This window comes from Theobroma cacao, chromosome 1, assembly GCF_000208745.1.
Source record: "Theobroma cacao cultivar B97-61/B2 chromosome 1, Criollo_cocoa_genome_V2, whole genome shotgun sequence".
In the NCBI taxonomy this organism is placed as follows: Eukaryota; Viridiplantae; Streptophyta; class Magnoliopsida; order Malvales; family Malvaceae; genus Theobroma; species Theobroma cacao.
In genome coordinates, this window is record NC_030850.1 from 12630191 (window position 1) to 12656212 (window position 26022).

Consider the following 26022-nt stretch of genomic DNA (forward strand, 5'->3'; position numbering starts at 1 on the left):
TTCCCGCTCATGATCTTTTTTGTAGTCTTTGCTTCGAGTGTTTGATTTTCATCGTTGTTTTGGTTGGAATTTCGTCTCGGTATCTTTTATGGCCCCTTTGCTTGAGGTTGTGCTTATTTCTCTGCCTAGATAGTCTTTTCCGGGGTTTTCTCCCGAATGCTCTTTGGCATTGCCGCCCTGGTTGGCTCTGCTGCTTACTGTTTTTTGCTAAGAATATCATTAATGCTCGATTGTGGTCTGCTGTTGTGGGATAAGGCCTGACTCTAGATTCTATGTTCTTAGCCTTCCTTGCTTTTTATCTACCCTTCTTTAATCCCTCCCAAGACAAACTTCAGTTTCATTGGCATTGCTGTTGTGCTGAAAAAAAAGAACTCTGACCTAAAACTAATTTCTAGGTCATTTAGGAAAAAAATTGGCCAAAGAGTCAGACCCAATGGCATTAATGTTTTCAACATATTGGTGTTTTATCACTCCGTTTTGATGATTTATGATGTTTTAAATCTCAAATTCATTGCTTAGTCTTGTGTGTGGGTTATTTGTAGCCTACTTTTTTCATGCTAAAGCCAACTCATTATGTGGCTTAGTTCTTTCCCGCTTGCTTGATGATTTTGGGTAAGTAGGCTTCTTGTTATCTCACTGCTTTATGCGGTATTTTAATGAAATGAAATCTTTTTTTTGGTCGAGCAAAAAAAAGATAATAATATAGTTCATGTGCAATTTACACGTTAACTAAACATTAGTTTAGATAAATGATTCTTTTTTTTTTCTCAGCCAAGAGAATATATTCATTAAAATCATTGAAAGAACTATATAGTGAGTTCAGCTAGTAAGACTAGGGATGAACTTCTGATACAAGCATAATTTGCAAAAATAGTAAGATGCATGAAGTATGCAAAATCATCAATCTGTCTTGGTCAACAAAACAACTAACAGAAATCAAAAGCATGGCCTAGACAAGTCATACATCAAATACCAGCCAAAAAAAAAAAAGAGAAAATTACAAGGAAAAAATGCATTTGGGAATGGATTAGGACTAGCTTGGAGCATTAAACACTAGTGAAGAACAAAAGAAACCCTCTGTCCAAGGATGTTGGGGTCACCTGCAAAGAAATCACCACCATGCAAAAAAGAAATTTGATTTTTCAACTCCATATTTGGCCAATGAGTCCATGAACGAGTTGCTTTCTTTGAAAATGAGATGAAAAGATATTGCAAGGGATAGTCGCAATGAGTCAATCTCGTTGAAGATGTACCATTTGTTCCACTGTCGTTTGTCCATATCTTTCACCCAAGCAAGAGCAATCTTATAATCTGATTCAATGGATAAGGGGGATGATGAGAGAGGGGAGGCTGAGATGACTCATAGGCCATAAAAGATGGAAGCTCTGCATAGTTAAAGTTTTGAGCACTAAGTGGACCAAAAAATATGCCAACCATAAACCCTTATGAGTTACGTAGGACTCCTCCACAACTTGTGGGGTCTGATTTATCTTTAGCGGAGCCATCAACATTAAATTTAAACTCACATATCGGTGGTGGATGCTAAGAAATCCTAATACAATGGTGTAATGGAGTGAGCTTCAGGAGGGAGTTTCGTGGGATATGCCACCAGCAATAATCATCAGTGGCATCGATCTTTTCACATGCTCAGGTCCAAAACATAGAGTGCATTTTGATTAGTAAGAGAATCTCATCCTCGTCCCCCACCTTTTTATTAAAAATAGTGTCATTGCATGCCAACCAAAGGGACCACAAACCAACATCGCAAATAGTCATCCACCATTTATAGGTGTTGCTCGCAAAAAAGCTATTTGACCATGACTAGATAAAAAAAGACAAAGTCCCCACCATTTGAGAACAAGACCTTATACATCTTAGTTAAAACTACATGAGAGTAGTATATGAGAGCAAGTCTCGACTACAAGGCCACACTAGGGACATCTAAGCTAATCAGTACTAAATTGAACACTTTAGGACACAAGAAAACCTTTGGTAGGTAAGGAATCCATGAGTGAGAGCCAAAGAAAGCATTGCACCTTTGGAGGAACGGGAGTTGCCAAATAGAGTTGAACCATACCAAATGGTTACTAGGATTAGCATCAAGAAATGAGTAGAAAGTTTCAACAGAGAAAGTGCCTTTAGAATTGTGCCTCCAAATGAGTTTGTCACCTTTACCTTAGAGTAGTGAAATTGAGGATAACTTTTGAAGAATCTCATCATAAATTTCCTTTTCCCCTAAGTAAAAGTTACATTTAAAAGATATGGACCATGAGCCACTGTTCCATGCATCAGTAACTTTCATTTCCTTTGAAACAACCAAGGAAAAAAGGTGAGGAAATTTAGAGCAAAGCGAAACATCATCAGTCCATTTGTCAAGCCAAAAGAATGTAGTTGCACCATCCCCCAAAATCCACTGGCATGCTTGATCCCTCATAAGTTCTCAGACAACCTCATTTGAAGTTAAGTTAATGATGGATCACCATATCAAAGACATTTTCCCCATGTTTAATGATGATGGTAACCAATGGGTATCTCATTTTTCATATTTTTCAACAATCAACCTCCTCTATAATGCATTTTCATCATTAACATAATGCCACCACCATTTTAGAAGGAAAGTCAAGTTTTTATGTTTAAGGCTTGAGATCCCCAAACCACCTTATTTTTCAACAATCAACCTCCTCCATAATGCATTTTCATCACTACTGTACCGCCACCATCATTTTGCAAGGAAAGTCAAGTTTTATGTTTAAGGCTTTAGATCCCTAAACCACCAAATCTTTTGGGCTTGCAAAATATGCTCCATTTAACCTTTGCTATCTTTCTATTTTCAATCGTTCCTCTTCACAATAAAACTAGCCTGGATTGCTTATGTTTGCTAATAACCCTTTTTGGTGCCTTGAAAATCGAGAAATAGTAAAGAGAAAGAGAAATAAATATAGGGTTAACGTGTGTTATTCTACCTCTAAATGATAGGTATTTAAGCTGCCATAGCACAAGGCACTTTTTGAAATTGTTGATAACCAAAACCCAAGTACTGAGGCATTGAGGATTTGTACCAAATGGGGTGCCAAAGTAAGGGAATGGAAGAGACTCTAACTCACAATGGAGAATGTTAGAGATTTCTTTGCCGATTTAATTAGAAGTACCCACGAGAAAGACATGATTTATAAAAGTTTATACAGAGACTTGAAACTAGCTAAAAGCAATGTAAAAGACAACGAACATTGAGCGCACCTTGTAAATTTTGTTTGATGAACATGACAATGTCATCCACAAATTAGAGGTGCGAGATAGTAATATTTGAGGCGATAAGTGTGATACAGCTATATAAATGAAGAGATTCAGCTCTAAGTAGTGACAATTGTAAGGTCTCCATTGCCATAATAAAAAGAACAAGTGATAGTGGGTCACCTTGGCAAAGCCACATCTCATTTTAAATTCAAGGGAAGGGCATCCGTTAATAAAAACAAAAACTTTGACTGTGGAGATGCAATGATAAATCCAACGTCGCCTTTTCTGACCAAAACTCATTGCTTTCATAACTAATATAAGACACCCCCAATCCACAAAATTAAAGGCTTTTCGAAATCTAGCTTCAATACAATCCCACCCTTATTATGTACTTTAAGCTTCATGTTGTAAATGATTTCATTGGCAAACATAATACCGTTAACAATTTGACACCCATTAACAAAAGCACTTCGATTATCACTAATTAGCTTGAAGTTAACTAACTTGAGCCAATTTACAAAGAGCTTATAAAGAATTTTGTAATTAGAACTCACAAGGCTATAGGGTCAGAACTCTCTAAATGAAGTGGGATTTTGTACCTTAGGAATGAGAGCCGTGAAGGTCCTTTTCAAGTTTACCGGTTATCATAAAATCCGCAATCATAACAAAGAGGTCATGCTTAACCATGACCCAATTTTTCTTGTAAAAGTTTAGGTTGAAACTGTCAAGGTCAAGAGCCTTAAAGCCATCACAACTCCAAACTATGTCTTTTAGTTCATCCACAGATGGGGGAGCCTTTAAATTAAAAGCATCATATAGACTAATTTTCTTGAAATGTAATTCTTGAAAAACAGGCTGTGACCATTGGGTGATGTTGAAAAGATTTCTGAAGTAATCATAAACAGTATTGTGGATGCCATTAAGCTTAAAAACCCAATAACCATCAACCATGACACTTGCTATGAGATTCCTACGTGATCGAGCTTTCGCAGTGCATTGAAAGAAATAAGTATTCTTGTCCCCTTCCTTAAGCCACTGAATCTTTGACTTTTGAAGCCATAAGGATTCTTTTTGCCTTGATGTTGTCCATAATTGATGCATCATGGTCCTTCTAGCCACACATTCACCCTCAATGAGGTCATGCAAGTTCCCAATCATATCATAGTCATCCATGAGATTTTCAAGCTCTAAGATTTTATTGTTTATATTGACAAAAGAAGCTTTGTTCTATTGTTTAAAATGAGACTTTAATCTGTTAAGCATTTTTTTTAAGTAAAAACCTGAAGAGCCATTTAAATTCATCTTTGCCCATTTTTTAATTACCATGTCACTAAAGCCAGGCAATGATGACTAGCAGTCAAGATAACGAAAGCTAGTCGCGGGCCCTAGTCAACAAATTCTAAGGCGAGAAAGATTGGATAGTGATCAAAAAGTTATCTCTTAAGCCTTTGTTGAGTAAAATCATGAAAAGACAAGACTCATTCGGAAGAAAGAAGAAAATGATCAAGTTTGCTCATTTTGAAATTTGAACTATACCATGTGAATTTCTTACCTAATAGTGGTAAGTCAGTGAGTACACAAGTATTAATAAAGTCATTAAAATCATTGATACCTGAACCAATAGAGTTGCATCGTTATCTTTCCTCGGCTTTCCAAACGGTGTTGAACTCTCCTGCACAACACTAATTCAACTAAAATTGGTTTTTGAGAACAAGAAGTTTCTACCAAAGAATACATTTATCTTCAAGGTTGCATGGGGCATAAATGTTTAAAATTACGCAAGGAAAATTTTTAGGAATCTAAGTTTCGCTAAACAGATTTAACCTATCATCAATAATAAAGGATGAAACGGTAAAGAAATTTTTATCCCAAATAGAGAGAATTCCACCAGCTTGCCCATATGTAGGGTTGATAAGCCAACCAAGATTCTAATGTCCTCAAATGTGCTTGAAATATTGGGAAAGGAAATCGGTACACTTTGTTTCTTGAATGAGTAAAAATTAGACTTTATGATGCTGATCAATTTACAGATAAAACTAGCATTTTTTGTATTGCCTAAGCCCCGGGCATTCCAACAAAGGATGCACATTGGTAAAAGAGAAGTCAACCAACCATTAACTTAATAAATATCCACCAGCCAAAGAAGAAAAGAAAGCCCAGAATCAAGGCAAATGAACAGAGTTAAACATAACATGCCAGAAATGTATCATCAGAAAAATAAAAGAACAACAAATCATCTCGAACCTTAGATAGGTAACTGTGACTTTGGAAGGTAAGTAAGCAAAATTGATTAACAAAAGAGAAAGGCTGAAAGGATTTACATATCATCAATTGAGAAGATGAAAAAATCTCAAAAAATTAATATGAGATTTTAAGTAAGGATTACCTTTGCGATGAGCCTTAGTGTCCATTTTCTTTATAAGCCTTAAAATACTTTGCTCAGAACCTTAAGGATAGTAGCCCACTTGCTTACCAATGTCCCAAGTAGCCTTAGCTTCATTGACAATAACATAGTTTCTGTTTTTGAAATCACCGTCTGATAAGAAGTCATTTGAGAAAAAGCTATCAAAGTTTTCAAGGAGGACTCTTTTGGTTTGTTTACTAATGGCCTTTTTTCAATATTGCTAATCCTTTTGGACCTTATTCTCCCACCTTTAACTACACCGGATATGTCATTAATGAAGGTAACCTTGCTTGTGATGTTAAATAGAGGGAGCTCATCAACTGTATCTACATCTTTCAAGTTGCTAGCATCTTAATCACAAGGTGTCGTGGAGCCCTCTAGAGTATCACCTGCGATAGAGTTGGTTTCAGGATTTTTGTTTGGGCCCTTGTTCAAGCTATTTTGACTTTCAGAATTTCCTTGCACAGATTTGGGTTATGAATACAGTTGAAAGTCTTGACTAGGTGAAGGCTTAAAACATGATGAAAAGTTGAGTGGACATACAGGCTCAAAGCTTGGTGAAGAGTTAATAGGACTTGCAAGCACAATAGGGAGATCAAGGCCCTTTTGTGTCAATGGCGAGCTACAAGAGGTATTATCATGTTGGATTTAAAAGCCCATATTTTTATCTAAGGCTAAATTTAGGCTTCAGTCACATGATGGGTTGGGTGAACAAATAGAGAGGTCGGGCTTGATAGTTGGGCTTGGAAGGGGAAATAATTCAATAGAGGTGAGTATGGGCTCTAGAAGGTTGGCTTGGTTCATGTGTTCTGAAACAAACCCATTGTTGAGCAGCCCATCTAAATCCACCCTTTTTTCCTTCATTATCTACGACATGAGGTTCATCATGTTCTGTAATGCAGCCACCACTAGAGGCAAATGTCTTTGACGAGATGTTATCTTCCTCTAAACATGGATAATTCTATGATATGGAGTTATTTGGACTTAATTTTGATAGTAATTTAGCTTAGTTCTTGTATTAATGTATAAAAATTAATAAGTTTTATTTAATTATTTTAAATTAGTTATTTTAGATGAGTCAATCTACTCTTAGTTAATTTTATGCTTAATTTGGTGTTAATGTTATTAAAATAGGTTGTTATTGATTTATTTATGCTTTTGTAGGTGTTTGGTGAAAGAAGAATTTTAATGGAAGAAGGAGAGCAATTTCAAGGTGCAAACTTCCAATGCACATGTTTCGGTATTTTAGCCATAACTTTCTCTACAGAGCTCTAAATGAAGCAATTCTTAAACCATTGGAAAGATGAGAGAAAAATATACAATTTCATGTTTAGAACTTTGCCCTGTTCGCTTGTAAGATGGTTAAAAATCTTGTCAAAGTTGACACACTGTAGAAGTCCTAGAGCAATTACAATTTCTCTTAATTAATTAGGCAAGGCTGTAACTCACATAGTCTGGTGAGGAATTCTAGTTGAAATTGACTTCTTTCTCCACCCAACTTGGCCTAACTTTAAAGCCGATAGAAACAACCTTTCGGAGGACTTAAAAAAAGAAAGAAAAACACTAGATTGATATTTGAGAGTCAAGTTACAGAGTCATTGAAGTTAAGAAGAATTTGAAGGATTCAAAGAGATTTGAAGATCAAGAATACAACTTTGAGTTTTTCTATCTTTTCTTATATTCTCTTTTTTTCTTGGTTTTGTTTTTAATTTTTTCATTTTATTCGATGATAATGTATGACTTGATGGGGAACTAAATTGTTAATTTAAGATTATGATTGAACTCAATATGTAGTCTGAATTATTTATCACTATTTACTTATGTTTAATAGATTTAAGTTGTTTATTTTATTCTGTTCTTAATGCTTCTAGTTGATTGGCCACCAATTAGATTGAATTGGAAATCTAAATTAAACCTTGATGAAGGAGATTTAGGTCGACCTTGAATAGAATAGCGTATGATCGAATACACTTAGTTGATTAGGTGGTTTGATTTGCATATAGGGTAGACATACACCTATAAGCCATACGTAACCAAAATTATAGCATAAACTTAATGAATCTTTCTTCAATATAATTTGCAAAGACATATAGTAAATTAATTAGGAGAAGTATTTTTATGAGAAACTCGACAAAAACTTGTAAATAATTTAGGACTATAGGTTAGCAACTTGATCCATTAAATTGAGTTAAGAGAGAGAAAGACAATATTCAGATGAACTATTGAGGGATATCATAAACTTAGGTTTTGGCAATTACTAAAAGTTAATAAAGTAAATTTGCTACTAGATTTTATATTAGTTTTAGTTTTAGTTATTAGTTTAATAGTTTCAAATCTTTCTTTTTAATTTTAATTGTTTAGATAAAATTATGGTGTGTTAATTTTAGTAGTTAGCAACAAAGATTAATTCAATTCTCTGTGGGATCGACACTCTACTCATCTCTATATTATCTTTACAATACATGCACTTGTATGAGTAGAAAATTGAACAACAAGTTTTGTTCGACTTGTAAGATGGTCAAAGTGGTAAACATGAAAGTTGTATCTTTTTCTCTTATCTTTCCAATGGTTTAAGAATTGCTTCATTTGGAGCTTTGTAGAGAAAGTTATGGCCAAAATACCGAAGCATGTGCATTAGAAGTCTGCACCTTAAAATTGCTCTTCTTCTTTCATTAAAATTCTTCTTTCATCAAATACCTACAAAAGCACAAATAAATCAATAAGAACCTATCTTAATCACATTAACACCAAAATAAGCATAAAATTAACGAAGATTAGATTGACTCACCTAAAATAACTAATTTAAAATAATTAAATAAACTTACTAATTTTTATGTATTATTACAAGAACTAAGCTAAATTATTATCAAAATTAAGCCCAAATAACTCTATATCATAGAGTTATCACACCCCCAAACTTAATATTTTGCTAGTCCTCGAGCAAAACATAAAAAAGAACCTAACTTACGAAAATCAAATTCAGTTAATGAAAAATAAATATAGTTACTACTACTAGTACTACAACAAGAGATAAAGTGCACCAACTCAGTGATTTCTTGTAATTTCCTCAAAAGTATGTCTATCAATAATTAACCTAAGAAAAAATATAGGCCTCATTCAAATTCATGTTTCAATTCTAATGCAAGTGTTAGTCCCAAGTAAATGTGCTAGAGCGGAGGTGAATAACACTTTTTGGTTCTTATAAAAATTAACTTCTAATTGGGGACAAATGCAAGATAAAAGAGAAATTTAAAAATGAATGAAAAACTAAAAACAAAGCAGACAATCACACCAGAATTTATAGTGGTTCGATTCAAGACCTACATCCACTATCTTGATTATTTAATCAAGGATTTTCGAAATCAATCCACTATAAAAGGTGAAATTCACAAGCTTTCACCAAGCTTTACAATGATTTTTACCAGGCTTAGCCAAAACTTTTCACAATAGTTTTTACCGGGATCAACTAAAACACAACACCTAACTTTTCAAGGCTAAGTTAGAACTTATGCTTAATCAAGCAATCCTAGTTTGAATCAATCCCTTAGAGTGACCCGCTCACTCTAAGAATACAAGGAGAGAAGTGATAAAAGTGTACCTATGATCACAAGGTTGATCTAAGTGGTACAAAGTGAAGTGCAGATCACAATTACTAAGATAGGAGTTGAGTGCAGTACATGAATAGAGAGTATTTGCTGGTTTTTTAGCTCTTTTGGACTTGAAAGCCTTAATTACATTTATAGCCTTTGGAAGCCTCTTAAATACTTGGAAAATTAGCTTTAATAAGTGGTAGGTAGTTTTTTACCGTTGGAAACAATTTTGTTGCAGTTCTAGCCGTTAATCTGTCTTCTAGTGCACAATTCAAATTTTCTAGCAGAATGTTCTTAGTCGACTAACTGATATCTTAGTCAACTAAGTTGTTTATATCTTCTGTTTTGTACTTCTGGCAGTGAGCACTTAGTCGACTAACTTCCTTCTTAGTCGATTAAGTTGGTTCGATCTTGAAGTCTAGATTTTTGGCAGTAGATTCTTAGCCGACTAACCCATTTCTTGATCGACTAAGTCTTTTCTGTTTCTCAATACTCTTGAGCCCGCCAACTTTTGATTTGAATTTTAGTTGACCAATCCTTTATTATTCAACTAAGGAGCTTTTGTTTTGTTGATTAATTGTGGCTTCTTATACATATAATTTTTGATATATCCCTTGGAATAATTTATTTATCATTGGCATACAATTCTTGTCATGCATACTCAAGTACAAATATTAGACACAAATGAATGGGAATGTTTTATTATCATCAAAAACTAATGGAGCTAATAGCAAGCACATTCGCAAATGAATTTTCGTGTGTGTGTGTGAAGTCTTTTACTAAGAATATCATGACATCCGGATGAGTTTATACCAACACAAATTTCAAATTAGTACTAGATTTTCATAGGTTTACTTTTCATCTCTCTTTCCACTAATGTAGACCAATACCAAGCTAGGGATCAATAGGACTTTGTAAATTTGTAATGTATGGCTAGGGTCAATGTATGATAAAGGATATTAATGTGGCTTAAAACTCCCTAAGCACATAATTATTCTAGGACCTATATATAGAGTTCTATTTTTCTTCTCCAAGTACACCTTTTCTTCCACATTTGAACTTTTCTTTCATTCACCACACTTCTTTTTTTCAACACATTGTTTTTCACAATTTCACACCCCCAAACTTATTTTCTTTGTATTATAGGTAGTGGGGTTATTTTTCATATTTTGAACTTTTTTTTCTCACATCAACATCACCTTTCCACCTTGTTCAACATTTAGCTCAATCTATATTTCCTAAAATAATAAACATGCTTAGGAATGAAGGTTGCAAAATTGAAAAATTAATTTTAAGGCTAAGCTCAATTATTATGTAGTTTAACAAAGAAAAGGAAAATTAAGCTCAAAAGGGTTATACTAGGGATAAAAATATAAAAAGGTTAGCTTTTTAGGCTTAAACGATCCAAAGATGGCCTAAATCATGTCCCTAGCTAAGTATTGCCTAAGATTTTGCCTCGAGACAAAATCAAGTAAATTCTAGAATTCATGACATAATCTAAAATTTACATTAATATAAACCTTCTTTAGATATTCAGAATAATTCAAAGGAAAAGATATAGTGCTCAAAATTGTGAAAATCACATTCTAATAATAATACTTAACAAAAAATTTAGCATGAATCCAAACAAAAACCTTATTCACCAAAAGCTAAAAATTCAAGACAACTAGTTATCATCATTGGATAAAAAAAATCATTGAAAAAATTTGCACAACTTTACTCTAGATTCCTAAGGTTCGCATAAATAATAAATTCATTTACCAACTAATCCTAAATTATTTATAAAAATAAATACGCATGCAAATAAAATTAGATCTAAAACTTCCACAGAATATTCATTATCAGAAAAATAACTTCAACACAACTTAGGCAATCAAGAACACAATCAGGAGAGAACTCACAAACAAACAAACGGAATATTTGATTACCCATTGCAAGCTGAATATGTTCTTGTATTTTCTCTGAAAAGGTTGTTGTGATGAGAATGGTTGCTCTGTTGAAAGAATTCATCTGTAACAATCCTTCATCCAAACAATGGTAAGTGCCCGATAGGCTCCTAATCTGATAAAAAAAGTTGTTGTTTCATACATGAACTGGTACCCCCGTCACTAATAACCAACGTCTTCTTTCCTTGAAAACCATGTTCAGTGACCATGGCTTAAAATCATCAAACCGAGTTGATAACAAAATCCAGTTGGAGTTTTTCAATAGCTCAAAAATTAATGATCGAGAAAGGAGATGAGAAAATGAAAGCTAGATAAATGCCTTACCTCATACCCAGTTTTGCCCTCACGTTTGATCGACTTTGATATTTTCTCTAGCTCTTTACAATTTTTGTTGAAACCCATAGCACAAATCTTAAGCTCATGAATGGCTTCATCCTCTATATGCCCCAAACAAAATTTCAATGTCTTGTTCAATGGTAGTGGAGATGGGGGGATAACAGGTTTATCATCAAATTGTGAGTGTTGACCCACAAGTGCATGGAGGTAAGACTTACTCTAGACACCGACATTTTGAGGCCCTGACGCATTATCTTTTTTTGATTTGGCAATACCGACTGTTTTGGGATGAATTGGGGTGAGGGATTTATGGGTTTTTAATGGTTTTTTGTTGTCTGCATTTGGCTAGGCTCACAACCAATGTTTGGCCAAAGATTTTAATCACATTCATCTTTTGGATCACCAAGCGAGCTTCATCCATGGATGGGAATCACGCAAATCCATACCTTATATTCCATTGCGATTACCTTTGAGGGGTGAAAGTTTCAATGACGTTGTCAAAGCCCATATTTTTGCAAATTGTTCTTAGCCAATGGTTGTTGGCACAAAGAGGGAGGTTTACAATGTGAATGGAGACAATGTGATTCTTTTGAGAGTTATTCCTAAAATTTGTCGCACAGTAAGGGAAAGCCATCACCATGCTTGTGGTTTGCTTAATCCTATACTTTTCCTTTTCTTAAGACCGCAACAACTTGAAAGGCTAGATAAATGGTCTTTATTGATGACATTGTTGTTCTTTCTCTTTTTTTTTTTTAATTTCATAGATGAAAATGGTCACATCAAATTATAAATCTTATCTTGTACACTTAGGAAGTTTATACTACCTAGAAATTTTCTAACCCACTCATTATTGCCTTTTTTAATTTTGAAAATGCTAATTATCATCCTACTCATTGCCTTGAATTTAGCAAAGTGCATGTGTTTAAATTAGTTTTTTTAAAGCAAATTTTAATTAATAAATTGACACGTATTACAAAAATATTAATACAAATCTACTATCATGAACTTGGAGCGATGTAAAAGTTAAATCTCTATAATAATTTCAAAATGGACACTCCGTTCTAAAAAAAATATTTTTGCTAGACACATAGATCCAACCATTAGTCAATCGCTAGTATTTTCATCAATTTGATGACGTGGCAAGAGTAAAATTATATTTTTACCCTTGATTAATTTTTAAATTTACTATTATATAATTTTATTAATTAGAAAAAAACCTCCCAATATGGGGAGCACCGGAGTGTCCATTTCGAACAAAGGGTATTTTAGTCTTTTCTTAATCTCTGTTAACGGTGTTTTCATTTTTGGGGCAAAATGTCTATTTCAAATACTAATGGACTCACTTGAAATTTTGACTAAAACTTAAGAGGGTGGGGGTATTTTACCTTAATTTTAAACTCAAAAGCACACAACAATACATGGCACTTTTGTGTCCTCTTTAAGAAGTAGCTCAAAAGTACTCCCCCTAACAACATTGTATAAGCCAAATCCCTTTTGTGCACAAATTCCCTCAACAAAAAAAAAAAATCATGTACCTAAGAAATCACCTTTTGTTTGATGATCTTAACGAGAAATCATGAATCCCACATCAAGGGAGGATGCAAGGAGACATGCACATTTGCTATGCACGAGAGTGAGATTAGACATTTAAGGGTTTACACTATTTTCAACCTGTGATACACATTTTGTGAGACAAAATCATGAGGTCAGTGGATCAAAATGGGCAATACCTTGTAGGTTGATGTGGACCGTGACAATTGGTATTAAAGCGAAATGAGACCAAGAACAAAAGAAGTGACTAGCCATCAACTAGAATCAGCAACAACTCTAATGGTTTAATTAAGGCAGTGAACAAGTAGAAACTCTGTTATCAACATAAAATCAAATCAATTTCATCTCACCCACACATTGCCTCAAAAAATTTAATCAATTTCATCTCACCCACACATTGCCTCAAAAAATTTACTCCATTATATTGGCCCAAATTGAAGCACCTAACATCCTCAAGTAGAATGGTCAAGAAGTTATGGCCACCATTATCGAACTTAATTAGTTTATCAAATCCCACATTCATGTCATATAAGAAATATATAACACTAGCACCAGGAAAAATTAATTGGCAGGGTGGCATTTTGAAAACTACGTGGGTAATAGTATGTTAAATTCAACGGCTTAATTAATTCTCTTTGTTGTGATTAAGAGGTTGATAACATGGGTTGATTTTTTATTGATCATTGGGTGATTAAGATGCATTGTTAAGGGGTGAGATTTTTTCACGACAATACCAGATGAAGAGATGGATTGGATAATCGAAATGTAGTGGGCAAGTTTAAAAAGAAAGTATCAAGTACCACAATCCAAACCGATTTGGTCAAAGAAGGAAAAGAGGTCAATGTTAGAATTCTTGAAGGAATAATGGTCCTTGTCATATTCAAAGAAGTGTGAATGATGGATACAATCCTTGAGTCCTACATGGAGTTATTGGAGACATGGTTTACATCTATTCCCCTAGTAACTTATGCCCATCAAGCTAATGATTTTGGTGCATGAGTAAGGTTTTCTGAAATATCGATTAAGGTATGGCATGCCAATACATTTTAAGGCCATCAGTGAATGTTGGGGTAAATTTATTGGCGTTGATAGAATTACACATAAGAAAGAAAAGTTAGACCAAGCTTTTGTGCTTGTGATGGTGAGTAGTAAGGCACTTATTCCTAATAAAGTCTATGTTGAAGTAGAAGGCAAAATACATAGTATTTTGGTCAATATTGTTGGAACGAAAGGCTATTATGGGTTGGAGTGTTACTTGAAAGGGAAATAGATCATCTATAAGGAAATGGAAAATCATTCAAAGGTGAAAGAGGGTGACGTTCTTGGCGAAGATAGAAGATGGAATAATGACGTTGGGTAAGAAAAAAGAGGTAAGAGGAAAGGTAGAAAAAAGAGAAAGTCAGAAGGGAAAGGTGAACTTGGAAGAGGATTTTGAATGAAAGTTGAGTGATGGAACTAGAAAAGGTAATACGATGGACAAAGAAAGGCTTGAGGTTTTTGTACTAGAGATCTTGTATAAGTTGAAAAGGCAAGATAGCGACGCAGATGAAGGTGAAAGGCTCAACAAAGTGGAGGCATATAGGAGTCTAAATAACAAGGGAGATGTTGACAGGAATAAAAGCAAGTCAATAGAGAGAAATTAAGGTAATTTAAAAAAAAAGAGTCCAATTAAAGCCTACTCCCAAGGGCCTAGACCAATCATAATGAGAATTAATGAGGTATTGGGTTTTAATGGGTCATTTGGTAGTGTAACAATCAATTTAAAGGCTACGGGTTGCAATGGGTTTGAAGGCCATGGAAGTCCAATTATAAAAATAAGGAGTAGTTGGGTTTGGACCAAAAAATTAAAAATGAATTTTTAGGTCAAGAAATTGATTTTTCCACTAAGGCCTACAATTCAAGAAGCAACTACCAAAATGGCAAAGTATGTGACTCAAAATCAGTTTTGGAGAACGAAGAACAATGATAATTAAGGGAAGGCAACAATTTGTGTCAAACTAGTCAAAGATTGAAAGAGCAAATGGATAGTGTAAATAGCAAAAAAAGGAGTAAAAAAGGTGACAGACCCATGAAAAGTGGAAGTATTTAGGTTGAGGAAGAGAAGAAAAACATGGAAGAAGGGGAAGATAATAGTGATGAGAAGGACAATAGCGGTGAAGGCTCATAAAGTGATGAAGAGGATAAAAAGAGATTAGGAAGGAAAATTGAAGAAAATTGGGAATTGATTAAGGTAAGGAGAAGTAAAAGAGGGATAAACCCATTAAAGAAATTTTCACTTAATTTGAGAAGTGGGCATAGTAATAGGATCAGGGGAAAGAATCCAAATAAAAGTTGGAATAGTAAAAGGAAGATTAAGATTGCAATGCCTGGATCAAGGGCAAACTATAGTAGAAAAAGCTAAGGAAAAGAGAGGTGGATTGTACAAGATGGGCAAAGTAGAGTTGGAAAATTAGATTTAGAGGAGGGGTTAAAATCGAACATTAATATCAGAAAAATGAATTCGGTGTTGGTGAGGGAAGTGAAGGAGATATGGGAAATAAGCAAAATATTAGGGTTGAACTTTCTGAAAGACAAAGAGGAGATGATACAAAGAATTGTTGAAGTCAAGGCTACAGAGGTGGGCAGCAAAACCCCAACTGATCAGAATGGTTAATGATGCCACGCAAAGTATGTTTTTTTTATGAATTTAGTGTAATTTTTCTTAATCAAGGTTGTTGCATAGAAAATTACAAGACTAGGGAGTCGAGAAAAAAAAACGTAGTTAGATAACTAGTGTCAAAAGAAAAGCCTGATATGTTATTTTTGTAAGAGACCAAATTAGAAAAGATTGATAGAAAAGACATTAGGGTGGTAAGCAAGAAGGGTCAATGTCAAGAAAAATTGGTAGGATGATTAGAGCTTTAAGTGGGATTTTTGCTGGAATTTGACTTCATGCTTAAACATGAAATTAATCAAGAAATTAAAAATATAATGTAGCGAAAAAATAAACTAGCATTTAATAATAGAAACAGTCAAATGCTACAGGATCAATGTTTGTATTTTCATGTAATTTTCAAATTAATTATGAATATTTATAAGTTTAAGAGTTACATACCTTGCTCTAGATATCGTAATCAAGAGCCAATTAAATCCAAAATCACTTGTGATGAAGCAAGCAACCTGAAAAGAGAAAAAGACAGTTTAAAATTCTACAATTGAAATTTTTACTTCTTTACCTTTAGGATTTGTCAAATCTTCAGCCACCCAAGTGATTGACTTCTAATAGTAATCCACACAATGACAGAATAAGACCTTCTCAAAGGTAGGATTTTACTTTGGCTAGCAAGTTTTGTTTCTAAAACAAGAAGGACCAAAAATTCTTGCTAAATCTTGTTTCTGTCAGAGAAAAAAATTATTTTTCTTTTCTTATTTTTATGAAACGGCTAAGAAATGGATGAAAGCTTAGAGTTTTAGTTGGCTAACATAATATATTTATATAGCCAAACTAAGTTGTAACCCTAGATACAACAATTGTATTTTAATTCAATTAAGCCCTTGTGAACTTAATTAATTTCCCACTTTATTTTGGTCTATTTTAATTAAGTCCAACTTAGTTGATTATCCTTATTTAATCTCAATCATGTCACTTAATGTGTGTAACCTATTAGGCTTCTAACATATTGGTAATAAATATAAATCCTAATCAAATATCAATTTGATAATTAATTTATATTTGTAAATCATGAGTGGCATCTAGCAATACATTATGAGCACCCAAATGTTAAAGAGTTAATTAAAGAATTTGATAAAGCCCTTCAGTGATAAACCTCTTAGTGCAATAGGGTCATTTCATCAAATATCCCGGATATTTCATAAAGAATGGCTCAGTGTCTATTTATAATATTCCATATTAGTTCTCATAATTTATGACTAACTTTATGAATTTAGAAAATTAACTTTTCTCAAATTCATCATGTTTTGGCCAAAGACTTTATACAAGTTAATCAAGAATTGAGAACAAGTGAGATACATCCTTTCATATCACTTGGGGTGATGAATTCTCTCTTGACCACTCATTCACCTTTGCATGCTTGATAGCATACCCAAAAATACCATATTTAGGCATCTGGTCACCTCTAGACCCATAAAAATGAAATCAAAGTATGTCATTTCCCATACAAGATGACCTAATGTCTTAAGTCTGAGGACTAGTTGCATGGCTATTACATGAAAACATATTCCATAGACATTTGAGTGAAAAACCAAATGGAGTTTTTATGGCAGGTCATGTTCAATGAACTTGTTCTTTAGCAAGCACCCAAATGTTATCTTTAAGTATCGCATATACTTCCATTTATGAGATCGATTGCTTACTTCTGAAGTAAGGAGGCTTAACATGTACTAGTCTTTGAGTATTATCAATGTCTTGTCTTGACAATACAATGACCAAGAACAATTTTAGAGCTTTGATGCATAATGATCTTATAATTGTAATAACTTTACAATTCTCTTACAAGGCCTTTATGTTCCATGGACTTTATCCAATTAGTACTTAATATAACTCTTTATTATTGCACTAACATGAAGAAAAACTTCTATCACATATAGTTATGTGATTAAGTATGCATTAAATAACAATATATATTCCTTGACCAATTCAATTTACTCGAGGGCATATACCAATAATTTTAAATGTACACAGAGAGGAATTCTTTGAGACTGAGCAAAGCTTTGAGTTGATATGGTACATGTTATTAGTGGGTATTTTAATAGGGGATATTGGAGGGGTAGTGAAAGGGAGGAAATGTTTTTGAACTTGTGCGACGAAGCCAAAAGGAGAAGCTGCACCCACAAAATGACAAACCCATTCAGATATGGGGTGATTACGAGGAGCCTTCACAGAAGCTGTCTTCAGAAGTTTGCTACTCCGAGGGGCTGCTTCGGATATCCTGACTTGAGTTGTGTTTAAATCTTGTGTTCTTGTGGGCTGTTATGGGTCGAGTATGTTTTTTGTAAGCCCGGTTTTTGATAAAGGGCATTGTTTAGATGTTGATTTGAATGTTGACGGTTTATGCTGCCAATAATTTTTCTGGGCAGCGGTGAGCTTTCGTAATTGTTCAGGTTCTTAAAGCCTATTCCAGGATTTTTATGCCATTTAAAGTCTTCGGCAAGTCATGCTAAAGACTAGAGGATGGCATAATGGTAGAGAAGGCTAATAAAATCAATGTTTTTCAAAAATCAAAATAAAGGGGTGAGATTTTGATTATACCACTGCCGATAGTTGCAATGTGTGAGCTGCACTAAGCTCTTAATTTAATGAAATTACAATTTGTTTAAGCAAAAAAAAAATTAATTCTCTTTTTAAGTCTTTAATCTCTTGCATGTCTGCTTATATGCCTGATCATTAAATTTATTTTGTTTCCAGTTGTTTCCAACAAAAATTCCAATTCGATTTGAGCATGGGAAGTAGCTTAAAACAAGAATTCCTTCTATATGAGCATGGGAATTAGCTTATCTAAGGTGAAGATCTCCAAAGCAGAAGTTGAAGATTGATGAGACAAAATCAATGAAACAAGGGAACCAATTACAAAGCACAGGGTACATGAAAGTACAAAAAGAAAGATTAGTGCTCAAAGGAAAAACAACAGCTGGAATTTGTTAATTCAGCACCTTAGAAATTAGCAGGAGGCATGTCAAGCCAGTTGAGGCTACCGACATGTACAATTATTTGGAACCAATTTGGCATTTCTGGAAAGGTTAGCTCCTTGAACGTTCCATGCTGTGAATCATAAACAACGAGTGCTCTGCTTTTGTACTCCAATAAGATCTCACCACTTTTTAAGATGCATAGAACTAGAACAAATGACTTAGGGAAATGACGCTTTGAATAATTGAAGGCCAAGATGTCTTCTTGCTTCAATGTTCGGGGCAAGTAGGTCCCAATGTTGAATTGTTTGACCCAAGACTCCTTCGTACCATATTCTTTCATAACCCAAATATCCAATTGTTCATTATCATGGTACGCAACAGCTGAGAGGCAACCTCGTAGAACCATCAGATGATGAAAACACCTGTCTAAGCCACAACAATCAGGCTCAGGTACCTCCTGGAATTGCTCAGTTGCGAGGTCAAACGATACGAGCAAGCTAGCCGTCGTATACTTGTTAGGCTTAGAAAGCCAATGAAGTCTCCCGTTTACCATAACCTTTAATGTCGGCCAAATAAAACGGTAAGGTATCATTCCTAAATTTCTCCAAGCAGGGCTTCCAATAGTCAGAATCTGAACCTCAGATTGAATTAAAGTAGGTGTAGCTACATACGAGTTACCTCTTTGCAACTGTCTTCGAAATACTATCTGGATCACCTTGTATTCTTTCGAGGTTGGATGAAAACCGAAACCCAAATGTCCCACTTGTGCTCGATACTTAATCAATTCTGGGAGCTCAATGAAAATCTGGGTAAACGGGTTGCAAATGTAAAGGCTTCGTGAAGTATTATGCATGCAAAGCAAGCCATTGCATGAATCTACCAAACACATAAGCATAGCGGAATTTGGAAGCTTCTTTGAGACCAACTTCCCTTCGCTATGAGCAGCGAAATCTATAAAGTGGAGCTGGTCCGGGATAGGCCAATTGCTTTGTAAGATGAAGCTCGGATCATTGTCAGCCTTAGCCATATGCATGAAATGCTTACTAATAAGAAGTGGATCTTGTATTAGGCTTCGCCAGGCTTGGCAAACCAATTTTGATTGCAGCAAAGATGTTAGGGGAAGCCTGGATAGTATATGGAGGACGACCTCCTGAGGAAGACGCTCCATCATGTTTGCTGCTAATTGGTCTGCCTTAACAAGTTTGCTCGTTTTCATGGTCAATTTCTTTATGATTAGGCGAAGATAGAGAACTAGAGATATAGAAGACAACTGATATATTATGCGGAGCTTTTGAACTTTTGGCGATCAGAACAAAGTTGCTGTTTGATAATTTGCAATATATAATTGAAGACTAATTAATAGGACAAAGAGAAAGTGATCAATGACAGAGTCCTCTAGGGTACGGTGTTATTGCGATATGGCATCGCATATTTCTCAATAGCTTATAACTATTTTATTTCACAAGACAGATGAATTCTCTTGGCTAAAATGATAAAATAATATCCAACCGGGGCAAGGTACAAAGAGATAAGTGAGAGAAAATGATGCGATCGGTGAAAATGATGTTTTTGACTTGGATTGAATGATAACTTAGTTTTGAGCATTTGAGCAATTCATGACTTGTTAAGAATCTACACTAACATTATAATGAAGAATTCATTTGTCCATTGTGCTATTACCGTAGGTTGGCCGAAAATTGTTGAATACCAACTTTTCTCTTTTGTTTAAAACAAAATTGCAATATTCTCTTTGAACCAACAACAAAATACATTAAATAACATATTCTTTTGCAGTTTGCTCTGAATTTTATGTTGAATTTTTTCCAATACATATTGGTTATTTGTTAGACATTCTGTTTTGTTTTTTTCTTTGACCAATTGATTGTTGATTATAAGTTACTTTAATTTGTTCTTAATTTATCTTCAATTAATTGATTATATATAGACATATATATATATTATAGAGTTAATTCGTTACTTTAATTTTTCACCTTTATTTCTTCTCAAATTTGGAAACAACATTAGAAAAAAAAATAAAAACAATGAGGCCGTTTTTTCCATATGATCGAGACGTGAAGTTAATGTTGTATAATACAAATTAATCTACCCTTTATTGCCTAATTATAAACAAAAAAGAGAAGACAAAAAATAAATTGAAACCAATTATATTTACCATTGATGAATTAATTTTTAACTTGTATGAGTAATAATATATTTCATGATTTAGCAAGAGAATAACAATTATAAGCCCTAAAAAAGAAAGGAAAAGTCAATAAAGGCTATTTATATCAAGATTTTGAATATCCCTAGAAATTATGTAACCAAAAGTTGTACATTAATGATGAGGAATAGGAATCTCCTACCCCAGCTGGTGTCCCATTCTTATTTTCATGTCCTTTTAACTTGTTAACATTAAATCAGGTGACTTAACGGCAGTCTTGTGTTAAAAAAACTATAAGCTGGAGCTTTTAAACAAAAAGCTGTGAATTAACACTATTAGGTAACGTTTCGGCATTAAATTAGAGAAAGGGCACCAATGAGACACTAACTAGGGGCAGGGGATTTTTATTCGCCGAGGAGATGTTATCTCCATTTATATAAAAGCAAAATTTTATTTATTCGGAAACCTAAAGATGCCTCCATATTAAATACTTAACCTGGTGCATTGGCTCCTACTTCCAAAGAGATTAACCAACGTAGAGGTGGGGCTCGCTTAGGCTGGGCTTGAACATGCTGACGGGTTCTGTTTGCCACTGAGTTTGGGACTGACATTGGTACATTGGGATGTTGCAGGTCCTTCAGGTCCGCTGTAGGTAATGTCAATGTCAGCGAGTTCCACTCCCTCGCATGGCAAACCGCTGCTGCAAATAAGCTTGACGGCTTGCTGAGTTGAAGAAGTGCCCCGAATGTTCTTGAAGCTAATGTTCCTCAGTTTAATACGTGATGGAAGCTGGATAAACAAAATAATGGTTTAAGTAATTGCTTAAGCTGAAATAATGGTGATTAACCCTTTTCACTTTTATCAGGATTGTGGTAAGTATACTTACCTTTAAATTGCATTGATTCCATGGGCAGTATTGTTGATCGATGAGGATAGGATTACCGACATTATTCATAGTAATATCTTCAAAAAGCATATCCGATGCAGTGCCAGGATAGGAGGCTGGCCAACTTTTGATTCTAACACCATTTTGAGTATTAGTGAGTGTGCAATTGGAGACTTGAACTCCAGCAACTGGTTGTTCATCTTGGAACTTTCCAAGACTGCCCACACTGATGCCATGACCTGGCCCGCAGGTTACTCCATGGACTATCACATTCTTGCTACCATCACCCAAAGAAACACAATCGTCACCGGTTTTAATGATTGTGTTAGTAATGTTGACCCCATCTGATCGTCCGATGTGGATTCCATCCGTGTTCAGGCTGTCTTCAGGTGCGGAGACGGAGAAACGTAAGAAAGAGATGTTTTTGCACCCCAGAACATTTACGTGAAACTGTTTGCTGTCTTTGGTAGTTATGTCTTGTATCATGGCGTTGCTCACAAAATTGAACCTTAAATTCTGTTTAGTTTTGGAGCGGCACAAGCACCACGAGAAATAAATTTCGTTGGTGACATAATTACTTTGAATTGGTAGATAAATTGGGTGAAATGTTTAATCTGCTAATTATTGCGATGCAGAATTAATGTTAGATATTGAAAAGTTATTCATGGCTCCCGTCTATGAATAAAAGCCTTTAGATAGCAAATAGAAAAGAAAACCAGTGTTTCTTTAATTTGACGAATTCTAAAAAGAGTTTGAAGGAAAAGAACAAATTCTAAGATTCCAACCAACACAAGGGCAGAAAACCTTACGATGGGAAGTGTGGCGCAATATTTGTTTTTAACACAATCGTTCTTGCCCCAAGTAGTCGCTCCTTGGCCATCAAAAACTCCACCGCCAGACACTGTAAACTGATCAAGGCGGTTGAAGACAACCCAATTAGGCTCCTTGAAAGCGCTCGGATCTACCGGAGCCTTCACGGTGCCCTGAACCTGAAGCTCAATAGGAGCCTTGCAAGGACCTTCCAAGGCTGCTTGGCTTAATAAGTACGTTCCTTCAGGAATCACAATTTTGCTTGGAGTTGTCGATTCACAGGCTTCTTTCCAAGCATCCAGCAAAGGCTATAAGGCAAAATAATAAGAATAATAATAATTAGAAGAAATCATTTTAGTACAAACTTCTATATGTTTCATCTTTGGAGAATACATTAGCTGCATTTTTGCTTACCTGCCTCAAATCTGTCTCCTCGTCAGCCTTTGCGCCATACTCGGCAACTACATCGAAAACATCAGATTGAGCTTTAGCAGTTGAAGTGAACAAAAGTAACAATGATATAACTCCAATATTCAACTGCACACTCATGGTTTTTCCCTAACAAGTATCTGGATTTCTTCCTTTTCTGGTTACAAATGATGATTTCTTGTGGAGCAACAGTGACTTCTTTTTGTTTGTGGTTCGAAGCCAATTATATAGAGTGCTTGTTAAAGCTACACCGAACCAAATTTTCAACCAATTGCTGTCTAACTTTATCAATGTACGTATAGGTAAAGTTGGGGCTTGGTTTACTTACTATTTTTAGCCCTTTCCTCTTTTATTTAACGTGGGGTACGTCTTGCGGTTTGCCACACATCAATCAAATTATACTCTATATGTTTTTAAGTGGCCAAAAATAATATAATAACAAATATGAAAGCTTTCACCCAATGATTTTTTTTTTTAGTTCTCAGTTTATTTGGTAATTACTTTTCATCTTTCTGATGATCTGCACTTGCCAAATCCTATAATATACTACATTTTAATACCAATGACAGAACTAGATAGGTGATGGTGAAAACTATGGTTTAAGTAAATAGATCATAGGACTAAAAAGCAAAATCCTTAATTAGGAGTCGTTCACATTTAGCGTGACTAGACCTCATCTCTTATGTGAGTTTAATTTCTCCTCATTTTTTTTCTTTTTCTGGGACAATTCATGATTTAGGTATTGAACTATTTTCGTATGTACTGAAGCCCCTAAATACTTATTCGGTTATCAAGTCTCCAATAAAAATAAAAATTGTTTTCATCTAATTATATTTTAATACGATAATTTATTTAATTAATCTAATAGGACATTAACCGATAAAAACCTTCATTGAGTGAATCATTTGACATATGATGAAGTAAAATTTTGAAACCAAAAGAAAAAGAATGCTTCAATCGTATTTAGTTTTTTTTTTTTTTGTATTTAAAGTAGAGTTCGACTTTTAAAAAGGAATGCTAGATAGCCCAACTTAACTCGAACCCAACCAGGCCTGACTTGATATATGGATATATTCAGCTCTAGTTTAAAGATCAAGAATAGGCCTTTTAATCGGCGAAAAGCCGAAAGCCCCTTAAGAAAAGATTTTTTCTTCGTTTTCTCCTTTTCTTTCACATTTTTTATCTTTCTTAATTTTACTTCCTTACACCAATAACAAGATCAGTGAGATTGCCAACGTTTGGTCAGATTTTAAAACCAATTTTTTTTAAGGAAATTGTGAGAAATGATCATTTATCTTCATAAGCTCATTTTAAAAATAATGTTCAATATAAAATTAATTGTTTTTATTTAATTTTAGCTATGAGATAATAAAAATACTCTTAAATCTATTTCAAACAAATTAAATGCTTCAAATTTTTCTCTCTAGCCATTCCTCTGCTATGCTCTTCATTTTTCAGTCTCGTCATCCAACTCTCTCTAATTTTACCACCATCATCATGTCTTTCTGTCTATCTCTTGTCATCTTATCATATCATTTTCGATATACAGACCAAAGAGCATGACATGGAAGGTAACAACATATTGTTAGGTTAATTAGTTTATATTCACAAAATCTTCTCTCTGTTTATCTCTCGCCATATCATGATCGATTTATAGACCAAAAAGCATGGCATGGTAAGCATCAACAAGTTTTTGGGTTTATTGGTGTTGAGTTTTTCAATTATTCTAGTCTGGTAGAATATGCTTTGGCATATAATAAAGTGATTCATGCCTTGACTTGTAACATCAGTAAGAAGATGGAAGCTTTGACGTGTAATATCTAGTGTTAACATTTCGTTTGTAAAGCTTTGGCCTTGGCATGTAATATCTATGATTCATGCCTTAATGTGTAATATCCGTAAGAAGAAAGAAGCTTTGGTGTGTAATATCTGATGCTAACATCTAGCATGTAAAGCTTTGGCATTGGTGTGCGACATTTGGTGCTGAAGCTTTGACCTTAGCATGTAACATCTGGTGTTAAAGTTTTGGTGTGTAACATCTTTTGTTAAAGTGTATAACATTTGCTTAGACTTGCAATGTCATTTTGTTTTCATTTTCTATTAGCATTGTTTCATTTTCTATTATTAAACATGACGTCTAACTTACTTCTTTATATTTCAATACAATATAAACTCTTAAAGTTAAAACGTGTGATGACTTTTTTTTTTCAACTGTCAAAATATTTTTTTGAATATAGCATGTAATAACAGCATTTTTAAACATAGCATGTAACATGTTCCTTATCTTTGTATTTTAGTGGGATATAAACTCTTGGAACTAAACACTTTCACGATAAAAATAAAGTTTAAAATCAAAAAGGAATTTGACAAATATATTGAAAAATTATTCAATGTCAACATTATTGTTGGGATGTGTCATAACGTGCCAGGTCTGGGAACCCGACCGCTAGACGTGGTGTATTTAGGGAGTCGCCACCAATCTTTTATTTTTACCTAGGTGCGATTGGTCACTTATTAAATTGGTTCTATTCGACGAAATCCTCAATTGATTTTAGGTTTGTTGAAAAAAAGATAAACTAGTCTACGTATTTTATTTAGAGTTGGGTTTGGGAGTATGACTACGCACGGGAAGGATTAGCACCCCTATAACGCTCGTTGTACGAACGATACCACTTAATCATATATTATCCTAACCCATTAATTTTATTTTTGTGCTTCTTTTATTTGATTTATTTAATTCATTTTTTATTCTATTAACAAATTAAAATGTTTTATTTGATTTTACGAATTTGACGTGCACGTGTTGCAATTGTGAAATGCATGGCATAAAATCAAGATAATGCCAAATGAAAACCTTTTATTGAGGGTACTTTTCAAATTCGCCCATCATACTGGTGGGATCCGGGAGTATTCTCTTACCTGAGAAGTACTCGGGAAATTCACCTTCGTAAATTTACTAGGTAGATCCCATCATCAGGATAGTCGTTTACGAGTAAAAACGGTTTTTTCATGAATGCAAATCCTAATACGGGCAAAAGCTTTTTATT

At 34.3% G+C, this 26022-nt stretch overlaps 3 protein-coding genes across 3 annotated transcripts; all 3 read right to left on the reverse strand.

Annotated features, from left to right (window-relative positions):
• LOC108661317 lies at positions 3835-4407 on the reverse strand. Its single transcript, XM_018117288.1, has one exon. The coding sequence runs from the start codon at positions 4405-4407 to the stop codon at positions 3835-3837; it is 573 nt and encodes a 190-aa protein (XP_017972777.1).
• Positions 18712-19914, reverse strand: LOC108661325 (F-box protein At3g07870). The gene has a single exon (XM_018117294.1). The coding sequence runs from the start codon at positions 19903-19905 to the stop codon at positions 18712-18714; it is 1194 nt and encodes a 397-aa protein (XP_017972783.1). The 5' UTR covers positions 19906-19914.
• LOC108661649 (polygalacturonase-like) lies at positions 21367-23122 on the reverse strand. Its single transcript, XM_018119230.1, has 4 exons — positions 22961-23122; positions 22546-22854; positions 21737-22252; positions 21367-21639 (listed from the first exon to the last, which is right to left on the reverse strand). The coding sequence occupies exons 1-4, from the start codon at positions 23093-23095 to the stop codon at positions 21403-21405; spliced, it is 1197 nt and encodes a 398-aa protein (XP_017974719.1). The 5' UTR covers positions 23096-23122; the 3' UTR covers positions 21367-21402.

Coding starts and splice junctions, on each gene's coding strand:
- LOC108661317 (XM_018117288.1), bottom strand. CDS start 4,407: ATGGATGACTATGATATGATTGGGAACTTGCATGACCTCATTGAGGGT.
- LOC108661325 (XM_018117294.1), bottom strand. CDS start 19,905: ATGAAAACGAGCAAACTTGTTAAGGCAGACCAATTAGCAGCAAACATG.
- LOC108661649 (XM_018119230.1), bottom strand. CDS start 23,095: ATGAGTGTGCAGTTGAATATTGGAGTTATATCATTGTTACTTTTGTTC. Junction 22,855..22,960: donor AGGAGACAGATTTGAGGCAG/GTAAGCAAAAAT, acceptor TTTGCCTTATAG/CCTTTGCTGGATGCTTGGAA. Junction 22,253..22,545: donor ATTGCGCCACACTTCCCATC/GTAAGGTTTTCT, acceptor AAAACTAAACAG/AATTTAAGGTTCAATTTTGT.